This window comes from Lynx canadensis, chromosome A3 (genome assembly GCF_007474595.2).
Source record: "Lynx canadensis isolate LIC74 chromosome A3, mLynCan4.pri.v2, whole genome shotgun sequence".
Classification (NCBI taxonomy): domain Eukaryota; kingdom Metazoa; phylum Chordata; class Mammalia; order Carnivora; family Felidae; genus Lynx; species Lynx canadensis.
Window position 1 is genome coordinate 113,258,815 of NC_044305.1, and position 25,847 is coordinate 113,284,661.

Genomic DNA, 25,847 nt, shown 5'->3' on the forward strand with positions numbered 1-25,847 from the left:
CCCTATAATCCCAGTGAGAACCCGTAGCACATTTCCCAGAGAAATGTTTCTAGGCATGGCAGGGTCTCTAAACTAGGCCAAGCGCCATCCATGGCCTTTAGACTGAAGGCCTCTCTGAGGCAGAGATGAAGAGGGGCTCCATCTAGGTCTGAGACCTGCCGCAAGAACCTAACCCTTCCAAACCTGTTTTCTCATCTGCAAAAATGGAGGTTAAATGGTAGCTCATCACTGGCTTGTTGTGGGGGTTACCCAAAGTAATCTGTAATCTGTGCAGCCATCATGTGTCAGCCTTGTGAAGCACCTCAAGGCCTCAGTGCATGGCCCTGTGTCACCTGGGACTGGAAGACCCAAAGATCCGCAGGGGACACCACTTGTACAAAAAGAGGGGCACTCTGAGATCCAGCTAAAAACAGCTTTGTGTTTAACACCAATACTTAAATCAGTGCTATTTTCACAACACTGGTTTAACACCAATACTTAAATCAGTGTTATTTTCACAACATTCAAGTGATTTCTCCTCTCCAAAATACAGGACTAATTATTGTCAATATTTGCATAGCACTGTTCTTTCAAGTAGGTTTAAAATGTGCCTTACACGTTATTTTCAAACCCTAAGGAATACTAGGCAGAATTTTTTAAAGCCCTTTTTGTAAAGGCAGGCCATCAACGTCCACAGAGCCTGGGAAAGTCGGTTCCTCACTTGGCCCTTACCACCCTCCTACAAAACGAAAGGCTCAGAAAACTTGACGTGACCGAGGAAGTCCCTTCCATTCCCTCTCCCTGGCCCCACAAGTGAGGACCACTGCTACAGGTGAAGCTGAGCCATGTGCCAGTCTCCTCTCCTTCTAAAACCCACGAGGAGGGAAGATTCCACAAGATCACAAAATCAGAAGGCCCTTCAAAGCCAAGCTTTCTACTACCAAGCTGAGTGATGAGAAATGTCAAGAGAGATTGAAGGAGGAAGTGAAATGTATTCCAATCTCCCAAAAAAAGACTCGACAAAACCACTTGTCATATCAGCACAATGAGATGATCAACAGTAATAGCACTGAAGCAGACAGTTCTGTGCCTGTCCGGGTACACAGGACACAAGGTACACCAGCCCTCTTTGGACTGACATCTTTAGGAACTCACGGCTGTGTATAGAGCCACCTATCACTGACACTGCCCTGAAACATGGTAAGTACTTGCTGTAAATGGCATCCTTGGGGAGGGTCTTTGATGGACCTCCCTTGAGTGCCCTCAGCTAAAAGCTAAAAACAGAACATCCGTTACCCTCAAATCCTCCTCGAAAAGAAAAATCACCATAGAACAAATGCCTTAGAAGAAAATTATTCAGGACTACTTTGACAATCTGGTTTTACGATCCAATGATACAACTGAATTATCAGAAGACGTTCTTATCAGGGAACGTTCTTTCTTATCAGGGAAAGAATTATCAGAGACGTTATGATCAGTAATTTTATTGTTCTTAAAATTTGATGTTGTCTACTTTGGCCACAGAGCTTACCACTTTAATCCATGATTGTACCTTATCATTCTTTTATCTTCAGTAAAGCTTTGTGGTTAAAGCAAATCCAAGCCCTCCAAACTGGAGAACACCTTTTCTAACCACACTATGAAGTCAGCACCATCCATCACCTGAATGGCCTTGCCACCAGATTCCCAAGTCCAAATTGTATCTGTACTCAAAATCCATTTCAAACAATTCCTACTCTAATTTCTCCCCAAGGGAGAGCCATGTCCCTCCTTTGAACCCCAACTGCTCCAGACAGGGAGCTACCAGAAGATACAACTGTGTTTTATTCCTATCTCCTACTTCCGGGGCTCAGAAAGCATCCAACACACCGAATGGTTTCACTAGGTGCTTGTTAGAATGGATGGATAAGGCTTGGGTCTGAGCCACCCTTCTAGGATCTACACATTCTTCCTTGTATTGATTTCCTTTTCATGTCTAAGAAGTCATCACCATCTCAAGAGATTAGAACAACACACATTTGGGGTGCCTGGGTGGCTTAATCGGTTCAGCATCCGATTCTTGTTTTGGCTCACAGTTCACGGGATCGAGCCCTGCATCGGGCTGTGTACTGACAGCATGGAGCCTGCTTGGGATTCTCTCTCTCTCTCTCTCTCTCTCTCATTCTCTCATTCTCTCATTCTCTCTCTCTCTCCCCCTTTGCCCCTCTCCCCTGCTCATATGCACCTTCTCTCTCTCTTAAAAAAAAAAAAAAATTAAGAAGAACAACATACATTTATTACCTCACAGATTCTATGAGTCAACAGTCTGAGCACAGAATAGGTGAGTCCTCTGCTTCAGGGTCTCAAGCAGCTACAATCAAGGATCCACCGGGCTGCAGTTTCATCTGGGGCTCAGCTCAGTAAGACTCTACTTCCAAAGTCATTCAGGCTGTTGGCGGAATTCATTTCCTTGTGGCTGTAGGACTGAGGGCTCCAGCTTCATCCTGCCTACCAGTGACAGACTGCCCAGTTTCCTGCCACGTGGCTCGGTCCACAGGCAAGCCACAAATACAACGGGCAGTTGCTTTTTCCAAGCCAGCAAGATGTCTCACTCCAGTCGGCTAAGAGGGAGTCTTATACAACGTAACATAACCAAGGAGGTGACATCCCAACACTTTCGCCATATTCTGTTCGCTAGAAGTTACGGGTTCTGCCCTGACTCAATGGGAGAGAATTAGACAAAGGCATATCAGCCACAATCCTAGTGCTGTAGTCCTACTGGCCTTCCACTGGACCGTGAGCTCCACAGAGCAGCATCCAATAGTGGCTTTGTCTACAGGATAAACATTTGGGTGCTTTATCAAAAGTAGCACGCAAAAAATTTGCTCGCATTGGGAAAAGATAAAATATCTACTTTTAAGCAGGTAGAACTATTACCACAAAAACAGATGATTTAACTAAGCCTTACTCCTCACCCCTCCCCAAAAAATCTTTCTACTTGGAAAGGAGATAGGTATTTTTTAAACACCTACTTTTTCTTCAATATTCAGGTAAAGTATCTTTGTGTTCATTTATTTTGCAGAAAGAAAAAAGATACGTAATGGGGAAAAAATTCCCTATTTCACAGGACAACCAAAGCAACTCCTTCTTCAGCTCTTTCTACAAAGGTTTCTAGTCTTGTAACAGGCAATTCCTTTCCTAAAAACACATCTAATAAAGTGTGGGTCATTGCTGAAATTCTTAACTGGGCTGTTTCCAAACATCTGATGAATTCCTTCAGCAACGTGCAGGATTGAGTCAGCAGGACCCCAAGGAATGGCCAAGCAACACCACCTCATCCCTTCTCCATCTGAACTTCCTCATCCTCACACAAGAAAGCATTGTCCCTGCCAACGCTGAGGGCATGTTCTGGACAAGAGCTTCTCTTCGTTTCACTTTTGCACTACCTTGGAAACGAGTAATGGCACCTGCCTCCAAAACAAAATGTCACATTCACTCCTGTTACTTTTATTAATTGGGTAATACGTTTCTCGTCATTCCTGGCCTGTCACATCTTTTGTCCCAGTATACCCACCTTAAACCCAGCGTCCTCAAGCCTCCGTGTGGATCAGTTGCTAGGTGCTTGTGAAAACCAGGGCCACGGGGTCACCCCTGGGAGTTCCAGCTTGTGAAGGCTTCCACATTAGAACAGGACAGAACTAGAAAGTCCCAAGGGTACAAAACTCACATTCACTGAATGGCAAAATGGCTTCCCTGGGTCTCCTCAGCACTCGTGCACACAGAATGTGTAGTAACGTGCACGGCTCAGATTACAACGTTCCCATCTGAGCCTAGGGGACTGCTCCATGCCCTCAGGAAGGAGAAGAAAACAAGCTTCTAGCCCCTAATGCCTGGAACTTAAGGGAACCAATTTCCCTCCACCCCTCCTCTCTCTACATGTGATGTGTGGCAGCATACTGAAAAGCAGGAGGGGTGGGTTTAGCTAGAGCAATGGTTCCCAAACCATACCTGCATCAGCACTGCCTAGAAGGCTTATTAAAATGCAGAATGCTGGGGCGCCTGGGTGGCGCAGTCGGTTAAGCGTCCGACTTCAGCCAGGTCACGATCTCGCGGTCTGTGAGTTCGAGCCCCGCGTCAGGCTCTGGGCTGATGGCTCAGAGCCTGGAGCCTGTTTCCGATTCTGTGTCTCCCTCTCTCTCTGCCCCTCCCCCGTTCATGCTCTGTCTCTCTCTGTCCCAAAAATAAATAAACGTTGAAAAAAAAAAAATTTAAAAAAAAAAAAAAATGCAGAATGCTGGGGCAGGGCGGGGGGGGGGGGGGCACCCGGGTGGCTCAGTCGGTTAAGCGTTGGGCTTTGGCTCAGGTCATGATCTCATAATTCATGACTTCAGGCCTCCCATCAGGGTCTTCAGTGACAGTGCGGAGCCTGCTTGAGACTGTCTCATCCTCTCTCTCCGCTCCTCCCCTACTTGCGCACTCTGTCTCTAAATAAATAAATATACCTTAAAAAAAAAAAAAAAGAGTGCTGGACCCCATGCCTAGTTTCTGATTCAGCAGGTCTAGGATAGGGCCTGAGAATCTGCATTTCTAATAAGTTCCCAGGTGATGCTGCAATCCCTGATTTGGGGACCACACTTTGAGAGCCTCTAGGTTTATCAAGTGCCATTCAAGCAGTCTATACTGTTGGACAGAATGGGGCAACTGTACCAAAGAAAGAGCCTCTAACGCTCAAACTGAGCATTAAAAATGGTTCCACCGGAAGATGTGCTGCAATATACATTCTCTCATACAAAAGGAAGTGCTTAATAACATCATCCCAGTAGCCACTGATTTGAATGAATTTCAGCTGGTCTTTCCCTCAGAAACAAATGTGACTTGTAATGCTTATTAATCAGGAAACCTTACTGCGGGGTCTACTGTATACAGAGAACTGATGTGTATGCCAACTTCCTAATGGATAAAAAGTAAAACAAAACCAGGGTCCCTGCCTTTAATGTACTTACTGTCTGTATTATTTCACCTCTAATTACTAGGAAATTTTAGACTAACTTAACATAACCTTTTCACTATCACAGTTAAGAAAGAAACATAGCCCTCTTGGAAGGATTCTGGTCTTTGCCTACCCTCTACTTTTAGGAGGATAAACCAAGTCACCTGTGGGGGGGAGGGGGCAGGGATTAAAGTGAGGATTTAGGTATTTTTGTTTACTTTCAAACCAACTTGCAGCCCATTCCCCCAGAGACCATAAACCATCGGCATAATGGCACCAGCCATATAAAGACCTGAGACACAGACCTGTAATCATCAAAACCCACTGGAATACATTAAGCATTCTACTTTTCAAGACAAGAAATATACCAACACATTATAGAAGGAAATTCGCCCGCTGAAAACATTTCGCAAAACCTTATTAATAAATCAACACGTGTTTTTATAGCTCTTTTGAGAAGCATCGTCACGAACCTCATTTTATTGGATATTTACCACAAAATGGGAGGTGTAGCCAATGAGTGCTATTAACCTTGTTTACAAATGGGAACAAAATCGCACAGAGTCACTGAGTGACTGCCCAAAAGGCCCAGAAGATGTGGCCTTTGTCCCTACCTCAGGCTCACCCTACAATCTGTGAAATTAGATGGGGCGGCAGGGGGCGGAGTTGAACAAAACCTCAGAACAGCATTCAGGTGTATTCCAAAAGTTTTATGCTCTGAATTTAACATTTCCTAACTGCTCTCTGGAATTTTCCATGGTGACCAGAGAGGGATTCTTAGCTTTCATTTTTAAAGGATTTAACATTTTATTTTTTATTTAGAACCATATGAGGGTCCCCGCTAATCTGCCTCTTAACACAGCAGCAACCAGAGGCTTTTCTTTTTTTAACCCTCAAGCTTTCATCCTAAGTCTTGGCCTGTGGCTCTGGGGAAAGCATCTGTCACCTTTGTCTACCAGAACACAGGGCTGGTCTGGCAATCTGGGCACAGTGCAGGCGGACAGGCTACAATGATCATTTGTGTACCTGGCCTTGGATACTTCATTGTTGGATGTGCAGTTTTTCTCATCAATTAAAAAAAAAAAAAAAAAAAAAAAAAAAAAAACAGCAATAAAGGTGACTGAATTTTCAATCGAAACCATTCTTTGTCCATGCCTTCAAAGAAGGCCTGCAAAAAACAAATCTGTCTTGTGTTTCATTCCTTAACAATAAAATCCACTTGCATTTATAAGTCCCCTGTGTTATCTGTGGCCTTACACAGCCTACGATACCTGACTGGGATAGAGCTGTAGCCCCCTGATGGCCTATCATTCTGGCCCTCACTCACTCCTAGGTCCCTGTACCAGGCCAGATCTGTCCCCTAGGGTCTCTGTGCTAGCTGTTCTCACCTCTGAGGAACTATCTCCTCTGTGAGGAATTTCTCTTCATTCATCACCAAAATACATCCTTCCAGGTAGTTCTCACCTGTGAATAACTGATTCTATCAGCTCAGCAAAGTGGACCACGTCAGCTCTGGATCAGCAACACTTTCTGCAAATTCATCTTCCCATCCATCCACCACACTCATCTCTCTTCTGGTCCAGCAGAACCAACAGCATGTATTCCAAACCCAGCCCATCCATCTCCTAATTTACAAAACACGACATTTCGCAAACTGTTTACTTACACCCGTGCCAACAATATTACTCAAATGTGGTGCAGTGAAAAAGCCACAGGGAATAGAGTAGCTGGCCAAGAGCAGTATTCAGGGATCTAAAATTACAGGGAAAATCATACAACATTCATTTTACTTGGGCCCAAATCTCTATCAGATGATGTTGAGCAGAAAGATTCTAAAATTGGCAGGGAGAAAGGAAAAGTTGTCTTAAAGTTTGGGCCATGCCAGGGCGGCCTTCAGAAAGAGAGCTGGCAGAAACAGAATAAGGTGGTGTGCCCTTGAAAGGCTGTCATAATAAGCAGTGTCTGTTGGGCAAGGATAAGCACAAGGGGAAAGAGAACCAAATGGAAATTAGTGCCAAAAAGTACGAGTAAACAAAGAAGACAGAATTCTCTATATAGTATTTAGAGGGCAGTATTTGCAACACAACAACATCAGAGATGCTAGTGCAATTCAACTCTATTCAATTCAGGCAGCGTTTGCACTGTGGCTGTATTGGGCTCCTCCTGGGTGGCTCCGTCAGTTGAGCGTCCAATTCTTGGTTTTGGCTCAGGCCATGATCTCAGTTTTCTGAGTTCGAGCCCCACGTTGGGCTCTGTGCTGCCAATGTGGAACCTGCTTGGAATCCTCTCTCTCTCTCTCCCTCTCTCTGCCCCTCCCCCATTGGTGCTGTCACTGTCTCTTTCAAAATAAATAAACTTTAAAAAAAAAAAAAAGAGAGAGAGAGAGAGAGAGAGAGGAAGAGAGGACACAAAGAAAATCCTGCTCCACGCTGACAGGGAGACAGACACCTCTCCCATCGGGTCCACTCATACCCAGAGCCAAGAAAGAGTGAAATGACAGTGCTCTGGGAGAGGGGAAGAGGGAGCCATGGTTTTCACCAGGGGACCTGAGAAGCACACACAGAAGTGTATGAAAGGCTGGGACACCCAGGAGGGGGTGGGCAGAAGCAGAATGAGAGCCCCTGAGAATGTGAATATGGCTGGGCAGGAGTCCTGCTCTGCATGCGCTATTCACATATTACTTCATGTGGCCCCCAACAAGCCTCTGAATGATGGTTCGTTATCATACCTGTGCCATGAATGCTGTGAACACCCAGCCTTCTCCCCACCCCACCCCCCCCCACCCCGGTGTCACCATGAGGAGGTGTTACCATCCAGACAGGAGCCCTGTATCCTAACTCCAAAGACTGAACTTCTAACTACTGACCTACACTGCCTTCTTGTTCAGAACAAGCAAAATATAGACCCAGTAAGGGGAGAAAAAGGAGGAAGGCAAAAAAGGCAGGTAGGCTGGGGAGGGGAGTAGGGCGAAGGGTAACAGGTAGCATTTCCTTCTTGAAACCGCATTGTCTTAGGTACACAGATTCTGCATATCCAATGCACTTTGCCTATATGAAACACTCAATATCCTTGATAAGCAAGGCAAATTAATAGGTAGACATGAGCATATACAAATACATTCACCTCTGATGTGTTTTTCCACAAGTACCAAAGCAACTAATTTGTGCCACACTATCAAATTATGGATTATTTTCTCTCCACTAACAAGACAAGAAACATCATTAGTAAAACACACATTTAGCACAAGATAAGACCACAGTCCCTCCCTTATCTGTAATCATTGCACTCAATGGCCACATCAGGGAGTTTTTAAAAACATGACCCTGATGAGTAGCTGTTGGATATATTATTATTCTAGGTTTTTGTGTATTTAAAATATTTTATCATTAAAAATAGAATATTTAGTGGGAAAAAACATCCAGTGTGTTTGAAAGTTTTTAAGCCTTTTTTAAAAACACTTCATTTAAGCACACCTACATATCATTCATAATTTTACATATTTCTGACTCTTATAACAATGTATATTTATCAAACATTCAACCAACTGAAGAAAAACTGGATGGAATAACCCTATAGGCAGCAATTTTTGTATGTACTATTCAAAATTGAGCTAAACTGGGGCACCTGTGTGGCTCAGTCATTTAAGCCTCCGACTTCAGCTCAGGTCACGATCTCACGGGTTGTGAGTTCGAGCCCCGCGTCGGGCCCTGTGCTGACACCTCAGAGCCTGGAGCCTGCTTCTGTGTCTCCCTCTCTCTCTGTCCCTCCCCCCCACCACTCATGCTCGCTCTCTCTCTCAAAAATAAAACATTAAAAAAAAAAATTGAGCTAAACCAATATCCAGAGGGCTCTTGCCTTGATAAGTTTCTAAATTGTTCAGTGTTGGGCTTGGTCTTTAAGGTCCCACACAAACAGTCACAAATCATGCCCAGGAGAGGGTTCTTTCTGGGTCACCGTTTCTCAAAATGTGGCCCACCTTCATCAGCATCACCTGGGGCGCCTGTTAAGAACCCAAGAGATGCTGATTCAATAAGAAAAGTTTCACAAATTCCTCCTGGGATCAGCTGCACATTCACACTTGGGAACCACCACTCTAGAATCTTTTTAAACAGACCAAGTAAAAATGGCCACAGCCATAACCAAAATCACAAGGGGCCAATTCCCTAGCTCTCCCACTCCCTGGAGCAGCCAGGGCGCCTGTGTTAAGGAAGAAGCCAAAACAGACCCACAGTCCCAGACTGTACCGGAGGGACCCAAGTCAGCTTCCGCCTACCCATGCTTCCATCTGTGGGTCCTTATGAGGGATGCCCAGAGTCCCCAGGGGTGACCCAACCCTTGAGTAGCCCACCTCTCAAGCCCATGTGCACAGCATCTTTAGGCTTACTTTATGAGTTGACTGTAGCCTCCCACCCCCTAAAACAAATGTGGAGTCCAGATCCCCAGTATCTTAGCATGTGACCTTACTTGCACCCTATTTGGACTCAGAGTCGTCACAGAGGGAATCCGGTTAAAATGAGGTCATTAGGGGATCCTGGTGTCCTAATAAAAAGAGGACATTTGACACAAAAACAGACAAAGAAGGAAGATGATGTGAAGGGGCAAAGGGGGAAGGAGGCCTTCAAGCCAAGGAGAGAAGCTTGGAACAGACCCTTCCCACACAGCCCCTGAAGAACGAACCAATGCCATCCACGCCTTGATTTTGGACTTCCGGTCTCCAGAACTCTGACACCATAATGTTCTGTTGTTCTAAGCCACCAGTCTGTGGTACTTTGTTACGGCCTGCCCTAGCAAACTAACACAGCTGGAGAACTCACAAAGTGAATTCAGGCTGTAAGAGCCAATCACTAACCCAGCTGTCAGGAGGGGCTGCAGCACGGGATGTCCAAGCAGCCTAGGGCGGTAGAAAGAACAAGGAATCCAGAGCCCACAAGGGGCGTCCGGGTGGCTCAGTCGGTTAAGCATCCGACTTCAGCTCAGGTCATGAGCCTGCAGTTCATGAGTTCGAGCCCTGGGTCAGGCTCCATGCTGACAGCTCAGACAGAGCCTGGAGTCTGCTTCAGATTCTGTGTCTTCCTCTCTCTCTGTCTGCTCCTCCCCTGATCACACACGCTCGCTTGCTCTCTCAAATATAAAATAACACTTTAAGGGGAAAAAAAAAAAAAAAAAAGCCACAAGATCTGGGGTGGGATCCAAGCAGGGGCAGTGCCCCCTGCCTGTAAAGGTGGTAATAAACCATGCCTGTCTCCCCAGCCCACATGGTGCGAAGATCAGGAATAAGCTCCCGGCCCACTAGAAAGCACCGTGCTATGGCCTTCACCCCCTCGGTGGCTCCTCAGCGTGCGTTCCGATCCTGGTCAGTATTAAGAGTGAGGACACAGCCCCAGCACTCCAAGTCATTCTGTTCATTGCTAGGAAGGCCTTGGAAACAAAATCTGCATTTCAGGAAAATTCAATTCGAGCTCCCCAAACATGTTTGAGTATGTTTGGAATATCCAAGACAACAAATAACAGGGTCAGCAACAGCAAACTCCCGACACTGCCAAAGGTCCTTTCAACAAGTCAGGCTTCCTAAGGGCCAAGGGTTCACTGGGCAGAGAAACACTCCACTAAAGCAGGCCAGGCAGGAGCAGGCGGTGTGTTCGGGCCAGCCCACGGGCTGGAGGAGGGCTTCATGATGAAGGTTTAAGTACTATCGCAACACAGAATTTATGGTTCCTAAATGTTTGTTTTAACTAGTGTTGAGAACACATATTTGACCCAGTGTGAACTTGACCTCTGGGTCCCTCTCCCTTTTCGCGGGGCTGTCTGTGCCACATGACGAGATTTTCCAGCCGGCCCTCCCACCCGTGCTCCCAGCAGCTGCCATGGTAAACCTCACTGCGGATCTATTGGCAAAGCAGCTGTCAATGGCCATAGCAGGCATACGAAAAATGTGTAATCATTCTGGGCCCGACTCCCAAGCTTGGCTAGGGCCACACGGAGCCAAAAGGGACGAGAGACAGCCTGAAAAGCCCTCTTGGCCATCTGAACTCCGGCCACATTATTCCCTCCTGGACGATGCCATCTACCGCATCTCTGAACACCAAGGGTACACAGAGCTGTCTCCTCTGCCTATCATTAAGGAACACTTCTAGGTTTGGTTTTGTCGGGGTTTTTTTTCCAAAGCAGTGTGGGCTGAATGCCAATGGAAAAGCAATGGAATATCGATTTTTCTGTTTCTTGCTAAGGAGAGAACAAGTCATTTGATGTGCCATGAGTTAAGTGAGTAAAAACAGACCCTGTACTCCCTACAGCTGGCTGTGTCTCTCCTCTATTCATAGAACCTGGCACATGTTAAAGCTAAACAGATATCCGTTAAAGAAATGAAAGAACCATCCATGCATTTACGGAGGGGCTTCAGTGTGCCAGGCACTAGCACCCGACTCCAACCTGCCCTCTTTCCTCTTCCGTCCTCCTCATTCTGCCAACCTGGCCTTGCCCGCATCTCGCCCAGACTCCTTTAGGTCCTCTGCTCCCAGTCCAGTCTCCTCTTTAAAGCGGAGCCCACGGACTGGGTCTTTCTGTAGCCCGCACTTCCCCTGAGCAGGGGACAAAAAGACTGCAAGAACCAAGAAGAGGTAGGTTCTGTTTGGACAGAGGAAGAAAATGTGAAAGTGAAAAGAGGCAAAAACAGAACACAGGAGGCACTGAATGCCCGAAGCACAAGACAAGGTTTCTAGGCTGCACAGCTCTCCTATAAATGCAAACTCTTTGGAAAGAGAACAAATGTGGTGCCACTTCCTTTGCACAAAACAGACACTCGCTATCAACGGTCACTCAGTGTTAAGAACTAAAGTGACCTATCCCGTGCTACGCTTTCAACTTCTAGAGATGCACACACACAGGCTGTCTAGCAAAGCAGCATTAACACACAACTGGGCATCTCTAGACTAGAGCCCCCCAAGGCCACCTTTGCGGGTGCACATACGCGTTCCTTGCCCCAACAAAGGCATGCCTGTTGCGTATATGATATGCAACAGAAGGCTCACAAAATCTCCAGTCTTCAGAAGCATTTGCCTGTGCCCCATTTAAATTAAATGTCAATCAACTAAAAACAACGGAGTCTGGCTGGAAGGGCATCTTATTTTCTTCACTGGATTAAGCGAATGGAACACGATAAACACAACTGATCTCTTATGCAGAAATATTTTTGGTAACAACTGGACATGATCTATATAAATTGAAATTCTTCAACTAAACCCTATCGATTATCCTCAAAATATAATGACAATTAGGAGACAATCTGGGTGGTACATTTAAATGTGCATTTGCATTTTATGACTACTACCTTAAGGGAGAACTTCATATAGATATACCATTGGTATTTGTGTTCGTAAGTAAAATAAAGCATACCCAAGAGCAATTGTTCAATCTCAGCAAATAAGTAGAGAGGAAAAAGACTACAAATCAATTTTTTTTGCAATCCAGAGTTCACTAGTATTTACTGAAGTAGTTACAGTCACAAAATGGGTGTCAGCAATTTTTCCATTTATATATACCTTGAAGGAGTATTTTTACTTCTACATAGCACGTTTTATCCTAACAGAACTAGAGGCACGCAAATAATCTAATACTTAGTATATTTCAAAGTTCTATTAAAATAAATCATTCAGGGGCGCCTGGGTGGCACAGTCGGTTAAGCGTCCGACTTCAGCCAGGTCACGATCTCGCGGTCCGTGAGTTCGAGCCCCGCGTCAGACTCTGGGCTGATGGCTCAGAGCCTGGAGCCTGCTTCCGATTCTGTGTCTCCCTCTCTCTCTGCCCCTCCCCCGTTCATGCTCTGTCTCTCTCTGTCCCAAAAAAAAATAAATAAACGTTGAAAAAAAAATTTTTTTTTTAAAAAAATAAATCATTCAGGGGGCACCTGGGTGGCTCATTCAGTTAAGCACCTGACTGACTCCCGATTTCAGCTCAGGTCATGATCTCATAGTTTGTGGGTTCAAGCCCCACATCTGGCTCTATGCTGACAATGCAGAGCCTGCTTGGGATTCTCTCTCTCTCTCTCTGCCTCTCCCCTGTGCACTCCCTCTCTCTCTCTCAAAACAAGTAAACTTTTTTAAAATAATAAATAAATAAATAAATAAATAAATAAGAACAACGCAAACTACTTTCTTTTTTCTTGGTAATCAAAGGCAGGACAGCATGGGAGTGACTGGCTTTTTCATGCATTCTCTGCCCACTCTCATCTTTATTGAGGAACTGACAAAAATTGTACATACTAATGATATATGAGGATGTTTTGATATACACATACATTGTGAAATAATCACCACAATCAAGCTAATTAATATAGCTATCACTTCACATAGTTGACACCGTATAGGGAGTAAGAACACTTTAAGATCTACTCTCGGAGCAAATTTCAAGTAGACAACACAGTACTCTTAACTACAGTCACCTTGCTGTACATTAGATCCCCAGAACTTACTAATCTTGTGTGACTGACACTTTGTACCCCTTGATCAACATCTCCCCATTCTCTCTCTCCCCAACCCTAAACTACTTTAAAGCTATAATATAAAAAGGGATCCAGGGGCACCTGGGTGGCTCAGTCAGTTAAGCGTCCAACTTTGGCTCAGGTCATGACCTTGCGGCTCATGAGTTAGAGCCCCGAGTCAAGCTCTGTGCTGACACCTCAGAGCCTGGAGCCTGCTTCAGATTCTGTGTCTCCCTCTCTCTCTGTCCCTCCCCCACGTGTGCTCTGTCTCTCTGCCTCTCAAAAATGAATAAATGTCAAAAAAAAAATTTTTTTTAAAGGGGATCCAAATTACGTTATTTAAAAAGGAGACTGACAACAGCAGCTGGGGAAACACATAGGAAAAAAAGAAAACCAAGTAACAGATAAATGAGACAAAATTTACTTGACTTAATCCAATAATAAACTAAGAATCTCTCTGGTTTTATCAAGGCTTTTACACCCATTCTTTTTCACCTTGACACCTGAAATAATCTGACAAAGTGGGCAAGGGTTTAGCACATTCATTTCTGGATCGGAAAATATAGGGTCAGAGAGGTCAAGTGAATCCCTCAAGGCCCCACATCTAGTCAAGGCTTCAGGATTTGAACTCCGGGCCAGGGGCTTTTCCAGTAGCCCACTGCTCAGCCATGGACACAAATTTCACAGCACAATGGTAACTCTAGTCATCCCATCTGAATGAGGAAGGCTCCTTCATCTCTCTGGCTCTCCCACATACACAAAACAAGTCTCCCATTGGAACATATCCACCTAATGCATACATGACTTTGGGCTGGACACTGGCCCACCCCAGCATCACTTTTAAAATTATTCCTGAAAGGAGTCATTAAGTTTCCAGCACTTGGGCCTGAATTCATTTGTCAGATCAGGCAGTTTAGGAAGGCCAGTTTTTCGAATGCTGAACCATCATCAAAAAAGAAAGTGATGCTGCCTTGCTTAGACTCCCGGTGCTGTTCCTCTAGGAACTGGAAAGAGAACTGGAACCAAAAGCCAGAGGTATTTGTTATGCATATTGTGAGACTAAATCAATGTAGCAACCTCCTCTGGGACCCTGCAGTCACTGCTCTGACCCAGAGCCTTCTGTAACTTCTCTCTTTCTGGGTGACCAAAGGGCAAACCCGGTCAAACCTAGGCACAAACATATTCTTGCCTCACTTGCCTGGACAAGCAGGAAGTTCATGAAGTGGTTCCTCAAGATTTCCTGCTTGAGCATCTTTGCACATTCCAGAACATCTCTGGATCCCCAAATCCTCAGACAACCTTTCCAGAAAAGGCACCATATTGCATCATTTGCCAACTAAACATCTTCCAATCTTGGTGCATGCTCTTTAACAGGCATCAAGGCGGAGCACCCACCCACTGTCTATAAAATCCTGCCCTGTATTTTTAATCTTTACACAGCAATATCCCACTATAACAGTGCTGTCATGGATGGGTTATAGGCAAACCGTATCATACCAGGTTTTGAGTGGAAGGAGGTACCAAAGGGAGGAAAGGGTGTATAATCTGACCTGAGTCATCATAAATTCAGGAAAACGCTGACACACTATTGTCAAGTGTAATCTAAGAAGTGAAAAATTATGACAGTCTGAATGCCTACAACCCTGAGCATTTCTGAGCCAGTAGTTTGCGTTCAGTAATTAAGAGGCGGACAGTCAGTTCCTACCTGCCATTACTCCTTGATCACAGTCGAATCATAACCTATCCGGACATTCCTTTCTAGAAAATCCAAGCCACCATGCCAGAGTCCTCCTGTTTCTTTCAAGGAGTAAAGGTATTTTTTTTTTTTAATTTTTTTTCAACGTTTATTTATTTTTTGGGGGACAGAGAGAGACAGAGCATGAACAGGGGAGGGGCAGAGAGAGAGGGAGACACAGAATCGGAAACAGGCTCCAGGCTCTGAGCCATCAGCCCAGAGCCCGACGCGGGGCTTGAACTCACGGACCGCGAGATCGTGACCTGGCTGAAGTCGGACGCTTAACCGACTGCGCCACCCAGGCGCCCCATCAAGGAGTAAAGGTATTTTTTAATAAGCAAGGTCACTGGAATGACCATACTAGAAATTTTTTCCAATATTTTAAAATCCAAACTGACTTTATTTTTAATATAAATTATTTACAAGAGTAAATCAGGATTTTAATATGCAAACTGTACACAAAACAAATTGCTAAACTTGACTTATGATGCCGAATACCAAGAAGCAGCTAAAATTGGGGATGATTCCAATCCGCAATGTTTATGGCTCAAGCTCCATGCAGAGAAACCTAAGAAGGATATACTCTTTCTGAGTGGAAGTTTTGTTGTTGTTTTTTTTTTTAATTTCCAGTTAGCAACAGAATGAGGCAACTCGTCCAGAGGAGCCTCGAAATACATTTTAACTGAGTCCTCAACTTTACAGCGCACCGGGGAAATGTGTTCTGGTGTTCTCAAACCTGCATGTACCAATAATGGGTGTTTCTAAAACATTGCTAAGATGTGTATTAATTGGTGGGGGCGCCTGGGTGTCTCAGTCAGTTAAATGTCCCTCCCACTTCAGCTCAGGTCATGATCTCATGGTTGGTGAGTTCAAGCCCTGAGCCCTGCATCCGGCTGGCTCTGTGTTGACAGCTCGAATTCTGGAACCTGCTTCCAATTCTGTGTCTCCCTCCCTCTCTGCCCCCTCCCCCACTCGCACTCTCTCAAAAATAAACAAACATTTAAAAAATTAAAAAAAAAAAAGGATGTATATTAATTGAAGGGGCACTGAAGGAGACCACACCTGTCAGTTCTGAAGAACTGTGAAGACACTGCCTCCTGGAAAACAGGCCTCAAAGATGGGAGGATTCTTGTTGCTGCTTTCAGAAAGCTTTAGAAACTGCTAATGTTTTATTTCAGAACAAGGCCACCTATCTCCCATCCCCCTCTGGCCATCAACCGAAAAATGTTTTTCATCTGTCAATATCCAAGCTTGAGTTCACTGTACTGGTTTGGCAAATAGCACATTCTCCAATGGAAATTTTTTCCTAGCTCCTGATCCATAGGTGTGACAGTGATTAATACTGAGGCGGGTGGGTGCAGGGGAACCTTGGATGCACGGCAGAGTTCTCTACAATACATTGCCGCTGGCACTGATACACTATCATTACTGTGACTCATGAGTGGTAATGAAGGCTGCAGATAATGTCTTGCATACATAACGTCTCGAGGGCAGCAAGAGCCCCTTCCTGTGACCCCTGGGGGAGCCTCCCTCCCCATGTGGACAGCCCCCCTTTGCCCACTGTGCCAGCCACAGCCAGCATGGAAACTTACGTTTGGTGCACCTCTGGGAGCCAGGGGCCTTACTCCAGCCATGGCAGCACTGCCCTCCACAGACATTGACCCTGAAACAAAGCAAGACCCCTGAGTCCACAGTAGCAGTGTACTCTTCCAGAAAACCCAAGCTCATATGGGTCCCTGCAAGCTCAGCCTCCTGTGTCCACACTCCCCTGGCTTGCAGAGTCCTAAGCCATTCGCAGCATGCCCAAGCCAAAGCTGCCCGGATAGAAGAGTAAAGACCGTGTATCAGGGTAAGGTGGGAGAACCAAAAAGCCTGCATAACATAGAATTACACAGGAAGGGAGAACAGCGTCCACATAAGTGAATTTCTTAACCCCCAAAGTAGAGCCAAGTGTATTTTGTATATTATCTGACCCACAACTTAAACCGAATCTGAGTTTTAGGGAGAAGTGTCCAAACACAGGGGAGATCACAACGCCTGGAAAGTACCCCTGAAGAAAAGAACCAGATAGGCAAAACAAGTTATCCCCCACACCCCCAACCTGTGATTAAATGGGGAGAGGGGCAGGAAGGATGTTTATGAGCGCACAGTAACAGAAACTTTCCAACCGAAAATTCTGTCAATGCACAGACACCCTGCCCTGGGGAAAGGCGACCCCACAGGTGCACGGAAGCCCAAGCCCACAATCTAGGATGCTGAAAAGTTTTGGGCCGCAGAACAGGAGCTGTATCTTCACAGACGGCCCTTCCACCACTTTTTTTTTTTTTCTTCTCTAGCTAGAAAAAAAAGTTAAAACTGAGTTGCAAAGAGCAGTTTAATTGATGCTAAGGGAGTGAGCAGTAGTGACTTCATGTATACGCCCGTCTTCTAGGAGTAGTTGGGTTCGCGCACAGGAGGTTACGCCCCAGGCAGAAATGCCTTTTGTGTTTACCCGCAGCTGAGAAACAATGCACTCGGAGTTTCTCCTCAAAGTCTCCGGGCTCCCCGCATTCGCCTCTGCCTGCGGCGCGGGCGGGGGGAGGAGAAGGCAGCCCCACCGCGCACGACGCCCGCGGCCGGGCGCCGAGGGACCCTGACCCCGCGGGTCCCGGCGCGGGCGGCGCGCGCGCGCGCGCGGAGGGAGGGTGTGGGCTTACCCCTGCAGCTGCTGCTTCTGCTGAACCTGCAGCCTCGAGCCCCCGCCGCTCTGGCTCTCCGGCGGCACTTTGGAGCGCACGACTTGCCTGCCTTGTTTGGCGAACGGGGCGGCCGCCGGGTAAGCGCCGGGCTTGGGGTGGAGCTGCCCGCCGGGAGCCCCGGGCCGCGCCGGCTCGGGCGGCGGAGGCGGCCGGAGCCCCTGCAGGGCCGCGCCGCCTGGCTGGCTCGTGCGGCGCGTCCGCTCCGAGGGGGCCCCCGGAGAGGCGCGGCTGGGAGCCCCGGCGCCCGCCGAGCCGCGGCTGTACCTGGCGTCGAGCGCGACGTTGAAGGTCCGCGGGCGCGGAGGCCCGCCCAGGGGCAAGGCGCCCGCCGCCAGGCCGGGGCCCGGGCGCACCACGTACGTGATCCTCCGCACCCGGCCGTGCGCCGACGACGCGAGCAGCCCTGCCCAGAGCAGCAGCCCCCACCTGAGCCAGGGCCCCGCCATCGCGGGCCCGAGCCGGCGCCCCCGGCGCCCGCCCCCGGCCGTGCGGCTCGCCCGGTGCGGCCGCCCGCGCGCGCTCCGGCTGCCCGAGAGCCCGGGAGGCGGGACGAGGAGAACTCGGCTGCAGGAGAGGAAGTTCTGCGGGCGGCCGAACGGCCCCAGACCCCAGCCGAAAGCGGCGGGGAGGAGGGGGCGGGCGTGGGGGTGGGGTGGGGAGCCGAGCCCGGGAAGGGAGGGGAGGGGCGAGGGGAGCGGACTCCGCAAGGTGAGGGTCCGCTCGCGCAGCCGCGGGTGCAGGGGGCGCCGCGCCCGGGCCCGGGGCAGAGCGGGCGAGCGCGGGCGTGAGCGCGCGGGACGCTCGGAGGCAACCCGGGCTGCAAAGTCTTTAAAAAGTTGCTCTCGCCGTGGAACCGAGTGTCAGATCTGAACAGCCAATCTCCGGCAGACGTGACGTCAGGCAGTAAATCCTAATTGGGGAAAGCGTGAGATGAGCCCGAGAACGCGCCGCCACCCTCCACATCCACATAGATTGTTACTGTGGGGCGGCAAGGCAGAGGTCCCCGCTCCCCGGTCCCGGGTCCCGGGGAAGGACAAAGGATTCTGCAGAATCACTGACTGGTCCTCTCCTTCCAGAAACCTCACGGGATTCGTTTGATATCGTTTGGAAGGCATATTCTTATCTGTGTTTGCTGGGATACATGCCGGGGGTTGGATGAAAATACCAGATCGGGCCCCAGAAAGGACTGCTCGGGATTTGCCTAGCTGTCCATCCGAAAGCGTTTAGATGGTTCTCTTTGAGATTGTAAACCCCGCGTGGCTGTGCCTCGGTCTGCAGCCTCTGGTACCCTACTCCTAGTTAAGCGAGTTTGAGAGTGCAGGGCGGGCAGCAGGGGGCGCCCGCGTGGACTGGGAAAGGGGCGGCAGGCACCAACCCCAGAAGCAGCCCGCTCTTGGTAAAAAGGCCTTTAAGATGGGAATCCAAAGTTTAGGATCCATGACAACCCCAGGCCATTTAGAATTAAAAAAAAAAAAAAAAAAAAAAAAAAAAACCTCAGTTCCTTGGACCCCTATCTGAAAGGAAAGGATCACTCACTGGAGATGACCCAAAATCACATCAAGGGAAATGCAGGATGTTCCCAGGACAGTCCCTGGAGCTCATAATGCTCTTTGGGAAAAACCATGAAATAATGTTATAGTCTAGCATTTGAATTTAAAACAGTGTCTCCAGAATGCACGATTTTATTGTATGAATGCAATAGAAAACTCATGGTCTTAACAGTCTGTTTTTTAAAAAGCCATTTAAAATGATACTTGGTTTCCAAGGCTTTGGTTGTTCTTGTTCATATTTATTTGTGGCTAATCTTTGTTCCGTTGTCTGCCAGCATTGGCTAGTACACAATTGGTAGCAGGTGATGGTGGCTTAAGAATTAATGGCAAGTAATTTAAGGTTGAAGAGAATTCATTAATCTCTTTTTTCTGTACATTGGAGAAAGACCTCCAATATTGGATTTTGGCAGGAGGGGACCTCAGTCCATCTGCCTGAGCACCAGCTTCATGTGAGAACACACATGAGAGCCACTGTTGAAGATTAAATAGCACTGGGCTGGAGGGAGAGACCACAGTTCAGTCAGAACACTGTAGCTAATTAGCCAAAAGACCACAGGCAGTTCACCCCTTATCCCTGAACCTCCACTTCCTCCTCCATAACAGAAAAGTTGGATTAAATGTACCTTCCTGCACTAACAGTCTGTGACTCTAAGAACATCCGGGGTCCCTGTGGACAGGATCAGTGAGGTCATTCAAGGTCAGTCTCTGAGCCAAGCCAAAGAGAACCAGCTGAGATGATTGAGGAAGGAGGGTGGGTCAAGAAACTGCCTCCCAGCACTGGGTTCTGTAAAAAGGACACAATAGGAGCTAGTAAATATCCACCCAGTGCCTACCCAGGCCAGCACAGAGGTGGACCCTCTGCACACACACAGTGTCCCAAGATACAACCCCTTTGTCTTAGAGGAATTTCCTATCTGGTTAGGGAGACAAGATATAAATAAATGAAAGCTTAAAAAAAAAAAAAAAGATAAGTAACAACTGAATTAAGCAACACTTGGAGATAGTAATAAAACCCTCACAGGGCAGGATCTGATTTGTATGAGGCCAGTGTCACAGTGCAATCCATAATTCTTTGTCAACTCATGGAAAATTCACAATGTGTAGGGGAAATCTTGCCTACCTTCAATTCAAATCAGCCGGGAGAGATTTTACCTCTCCAGTAGGGATTATGTAGCAGCAGTGGAAATGGATGGAGGGGGAAAGAGGCATCTAAAAGCACTAACTCTGTTCTGAAGAAGTGGGTCAGAAGAGGAGAGATGTCAGGCAGCGAAAGCTCAGGAAATAGTGAAGGATAGTGTCCCCAAAGGACTAGAGTTTAGTATGCTGGTTTTGTTGGGGCACTCACAGGACCCAGATGGATGAGCCTGCTTCTGTCAGTAAGAGGCAGCTGCCTGCAGAGGGCAGAGCCTAGACAGGGAGCCAGAGCTCTGGGCTCTATCACTGCCCTGCTTCTCTTCCCGTGGGAGCCTGAGCAAGTCATTTCACCCCTCTGAGCTGTTTCCTGAGGGCCTTGGGGTCAACCGGAAGTCCTTGCATTTGGGGAGAGCAATGACTTTGACCACTCTCTATGGCTCTGCAGAAAAATGGTCCCTACCATCAAGAAGATACAGTGCAGGGGCACCTGCTAAGCGTTTGCTAAGCGTTCAACTCTTGATTTCGGCTCAGGTCAGAGTGTCATGGTTCATGAGTTCAAGTCCATGCTGACAATGCAGAGCCTGCTTGGGATTTTCTCTCCCTCTTTTTCTGCCTCTCTCTCTCTCTCTCTCTCGGTAAATAAACTTTTTAAAAAAAAGATACAATGCAGTCTTCCTTTCTCTTTACCCAAAGCAATGAAAAGTGGGTATCTCAACCACTCTTCAGCTGGATTACAAACGGCTTTATGACAGATTTGGATATCTCATAGTGAGATCAACTCTGAAATGCAACCAAAGAAAGAATCTCGCATGATTGTCTGTCTCATCCCTAAAGGACCCACACACGTGTGAGTATACATGTCTGCATTCACAACCATTAATGGAGTGATATACACATAAGTGGCCTCACCACAGTCAGGAAATACTAGCAAAGTCTCAGTTTTGCACATCAGTCTCTTGCGATCTGCATAACTAGCAAGATGATCATTGAGAAAAGTGCTATGTACCCTGAGATGGTTACTCACCTTAACATTCAAGTCAGTATTATTCTGAAAGTGAAAGCCCAGTTCCTGTCAGGCATGGGGACCAGCCTTTGCCAATTCTAGACCCAGTTTAATGCCATGGTTTCTGGACCCATGCCCCCTACGTTTCAAGGTCCATTTATATTGGCAGTACGAAACTTCCTGGTTCAAAAAAAAAAAAAAGTCTTTAAAGATCTCATAAAACTTCTTGGACTTTAGATGGTTTTTACACAACAATACTCAGATGAGCTAAGTGTAAATGAATCAGAAAAGAGGATTATGTTTCCCATAAAAGCTCATGGGTTTGAGGATTAGGGGAAGAAAGGAAGGCTGGCAAATGCCAAACTCTTTAAAGCACTTTGAAACCATTAGTCAAACTCCAAATGCAGCCAGGTTCCCTTATCCTCACACTTTATGAGTTGCATAATTGAAAATCATTTAAGATCAACTACAAATCAAATTTAGTGGCTGCCTGTGATCAGAGCTGCTTCCACCCATGTTTCCTTCTAGCCAAAGACTTCATGGAGCCCCTTTCCTCTTGTTTCATGGACAAATTCTTAGACAAAAAGGAAGAGAGCAACAGCAAGGCAGTGGGTAGCAGGTAAAAGGAAGAGAAAGAAAGAGAGCTGGAGAAAGAGACTGAGGACCAGAGAAGTAAGGGAGCTGAGAAAACAGGAGAGAAAGAGCATGAAGACAGAAAGTGGGGACGCAGTGGAGGAGGGACAGCAAAGTTGGGCAGAGGAAAGGAAGGGTGCAGAAGGAATGGGGAACAGGCCACGGTGGAGGAATCAATGAGTAGAGAAGGGAACACACAAGAGTAAGGGGAGTAGGGGAAAAGAAAAGCTTACAAATGAAGTGAAGGTGGCGAAGAATTCTACCCGGAAACTGTAAGCTAATATTCTCAGGCTGCCCACTAGGATTCTGGCAGACAAACATCTGCCAGTTCTGACCGGAACATCAGCTTGTCCAGGTTTGAGCTAGAATTAAACCTGAGACCTTAGAAGGTGCTAGCGGGTGTGACTGATCGACTGCCCCACCCCTCACTTGAGGCGGGAGGGTCCCAGAAGCCCCATTTCCTCCCACCCAGCAGGTGGCCAAAGACCACAGCTCCAGCTGAGATCCCCGCAATTGCAGTCTCCCTTGTTCTTTCAACCATTTCATCAGAAAGCAGTGGTTGAGGGACATTACAAATGTGTGACCTCGTCCACATTTCACTCCGCTTCCAGGAAAAGGCCCATGAAGCTTTCCAAATGAAGAATTACAGCAAAGTTTCATCTGATGAAGATGTCAGTGTGTCTGCCAGCTGTGGGAGCAACATGGAGTTGGATTTGCTGAGAAAGATGAGCCGCCCCGGGAAGTGAGCAACAAGTGGAACCAAGGTTTCTCCCTGCGTTTCGCTTTAAAGCTTCAGGTTTGAAATGTAAGCATCTTTAGCTGTCATTCAATAAACGCTCACTGAACAACCTTGGGGCCTTCAGCTAGCCGATGTGGACCCTTAAAACAAAATCAAAGCAGACTTCTGTTTCGAGGGGAGACATTAAAATGATGCCTGGTTGGATTACATACAGCCCAGAGATGCCCCTGGGCCAGTGAGTGCCTTTGTGCCTGGCCCTGGCAACCCAGACCCTGTCCACACGGAGCACGCAGTCTAATGGGGTCAACAGTCCTGAGACAGATAAGTACATGTATGGTGAGTATTGAAAAAGGACTGTCAGAGTGAGAAGTGAGACCCAGTAGAGGAAAAAAGGTCAAGGGTATGGGCTGCCTTCCTACAAATTGAGAAGAGCCAATCAACAAAAGTAAACTCACCGAAGGTGTAGTTTTGTGTGCATTAAAGTTCCCTAATTATTCTGGTCCCCTTCTCACTTGCCTTAGTATACAATTAAGGATGAGTATCATACGATAGCGGCTTCAGAAGACAACGAAATGCCTCCCTATAGCTAACTAAAACCTGCTTATAAATTTAGCTTTCACTGAAGTTTTTCATACCCATTTATTCAGAACTTTGGAATATAAAACATGCAACTACATGATAATTAAATAGTATCAGTACAATTGTATTGACACTTGTCATTCACACTATCCAAACCTCAATGGCAGGTCAACATTCAGGGGAGCACAAGAGAATTACACCCTTGGTCTCAAGGAGTTTGCATGTTGGAAAACATTGGATGCACGCTAAACTGAGGGGCACCCTCTACAAAGCAGTCTATGAAACACTTGCCTTTTGATCACAAATAGGTCCCCAATTACTTGCATTGCAACACTCCTTTGACCTTCCATTCAGTCAATGGAAACTTTCCTAGTTTCCCTGCTTAAATTTACATTCCAAGATGCCCAGACACCTGCAAGGTTGGTAGAGTGCCAGGTGAGCAAACAGAGTAATGTTCTCTCCACTCAGATACAACTACTTCTAAATCGTGATCCAATTTTAAAGGGAACCTTCCTGCTTTACATCAGCTTCAAAGCTTCCCAGGTTGTTGAGTTGCTGGAATTTAAATTTCGGGACATTCGTAATTGTTATTTCTCTTGTCTACTTAGAATTTTCACCCAGTGGCACTAGAACCTGATGCTGGATTTAACACTGATCCTAACTTTTTTTTCATAATATTCTCTCTGCGTCCCATCAAATTGATGATCATATAGTGAATAAAGCAACCTAGGAAAAAGAAGAAAATGTACTAAACTACCTCTTCATACCAATTCCTAGCCAGCCTTTCTGTTTTCGAAGACCCAAGGTCCTTCATAGATTGCCTCCGTCTCACTTTTTCTTTTCTTTTTTTTTAATGTTTACTTATTTTTTGAAGGAGAGAAAGAGACAGAGCATGAGCTGGGGAGGGGCAGAAAGAGAGGAAGACACAGAACCTAAAGCAGGCTCCAGGCTCTGAGCTGTCAGCACAGAACCCAACACGGGGCTCAAACTCACAGAACTCTGATATCATAACCTGAGCAGAAACCAAGAGGTGGATGCTTAACTGACGGAGCCACCCAGGCATCTCCCTCTTCACTTTTTCAACCTCATCTTGGGCTACTCCCCCAAATGAACTCTCTGTTCCAACTACATTTATCTACATAGTTTTCTTCTTTTCTTTGAAAAAAAAAAAAGAAAAAAACCTCTGGTCAGCTGCTAGTCCGCAGAAATAGGACACTCCTGCCCCTGCTCCTAAAACACTCTCATGACCTCAACCAAGTCCTTCTCCTCCTTCAAAATAGAACTGAAGACCCTTTATTTTCATGAAGCTCCTGGAACCACCTTAATCCTGAGTTTTTTCTCTCTCCTAACCCTTGGAGCATCTAGTGTCCATTCCTAGGATTAAACACCCCAGGTATTAAACACGTAACAGGGGCGCCTGGGTGGCGCAGTCGGTTAAGCGTCCGACTTCAGCCAGGTCACGATCTTGCGGTGCGTGAGTTCGAGCCCCGCATCAGGCTCTGGGCTGATGGCTCAGAGCCTGGAGCCTGTTTCCGATTCTGTGTCTCCCTCTCTCTCTGCCCCTCCCCCATTCATGCTCTGTCTCTCTCTGTCCCAAAAATAAAAAACGTTGAAAAAAAAAAAAATTAAAAAAAAAAAAAATTAAAAAAAAAAAAAATAAACACGTAACACATGCTTCGTAATAGACATAGAACATTTCCTGCCGGGGAAGCTTGTTTTGATTCTTGGTCCTAGTAAAATAAACCAGAACTAAGGCAGGTCGTGGTTAATAATTGTCGAGGTTTGGTTCTGATGTAGGGAATTGCCTTTAGATGTTTGCAGGCAGGGTTCTGCTGAGCAGTGGGGTTTGCCCAAATTTTCCCCCAACGTAAATTAAGTTGCTCTAACTGAATCACGCACTGGCCCTCTATAGAAAGAGAAAGTTTCCTACCTCTGAATTAATGGTTTGGAAAGCTCTGTAGAAAGAATTTTGTCCTATTTGTGTCTGAAAACTGTTACATTGCCAGGGTTATGTCATTAAAACAGTCAGTGATTTTATAACATCTCTCTTTTGTTGCCCTCTCGACTTACCCTATTGCTGGAGACCCGGACATACCCTAAGAATTGCAACTAGTAAAAAGCCACAGAACATGGATGCACTGAGCAACACCCAGGAGTAACTCACGCCACCAGAGAAACACCAGCTCTGCAAGGAAAGGCCTGGCTTTCTAAACAGTGAGGGGAGACCAGTAAAACCAGCCCAGTGTCTGTGATTCCTCCAGGTTTCCAGGTTTTAAAGCCCAGGCTACTGCTGAGAGGGATCAGGTTACATC

General features: G+C 46.6%; 1 protein-coding gene across 8 annotated transcripts in view; it reads right to left on the bottom strand.

Annotated features, from left to right (window-relative positions):
* Window positions 1-18,357, bottom strand: part of LTBP1 (latent transforming growth factor beta binding protein 1) — a 406,554-nt gene extending 388,197 nt beyond the window's left edge. For 6 of the 8 annotated variants that reach the window (XM_030311335.1, XM_030311333.1, XM_030311336.1 and 3 more), the window contains exons 1-2: window positions 17,856-18,357; window positions 16,752-16,822 (exon numbers count right to left, since the gene is read on the bottom strand). In XM_030311335.1, the coding sequence (XP_030167195.1) occupies window positions 16,752-16,822; window positions 17,856-18,343 (559 nt within the window). In that variant the 5' untranslated portion in view covers window positions 18,344-18,357. Of the gene's footprint in view, window positions 1-16,751; window positions 16,823-17,855 lie in introns of those variants that run through there. The other 2 variants (XM_030311339.1, XM_030311338.1) reach the window with 1 other exon arrangement.
* Window positions 18,358-25,847: the final 7,490 nt, after the last annotated feature.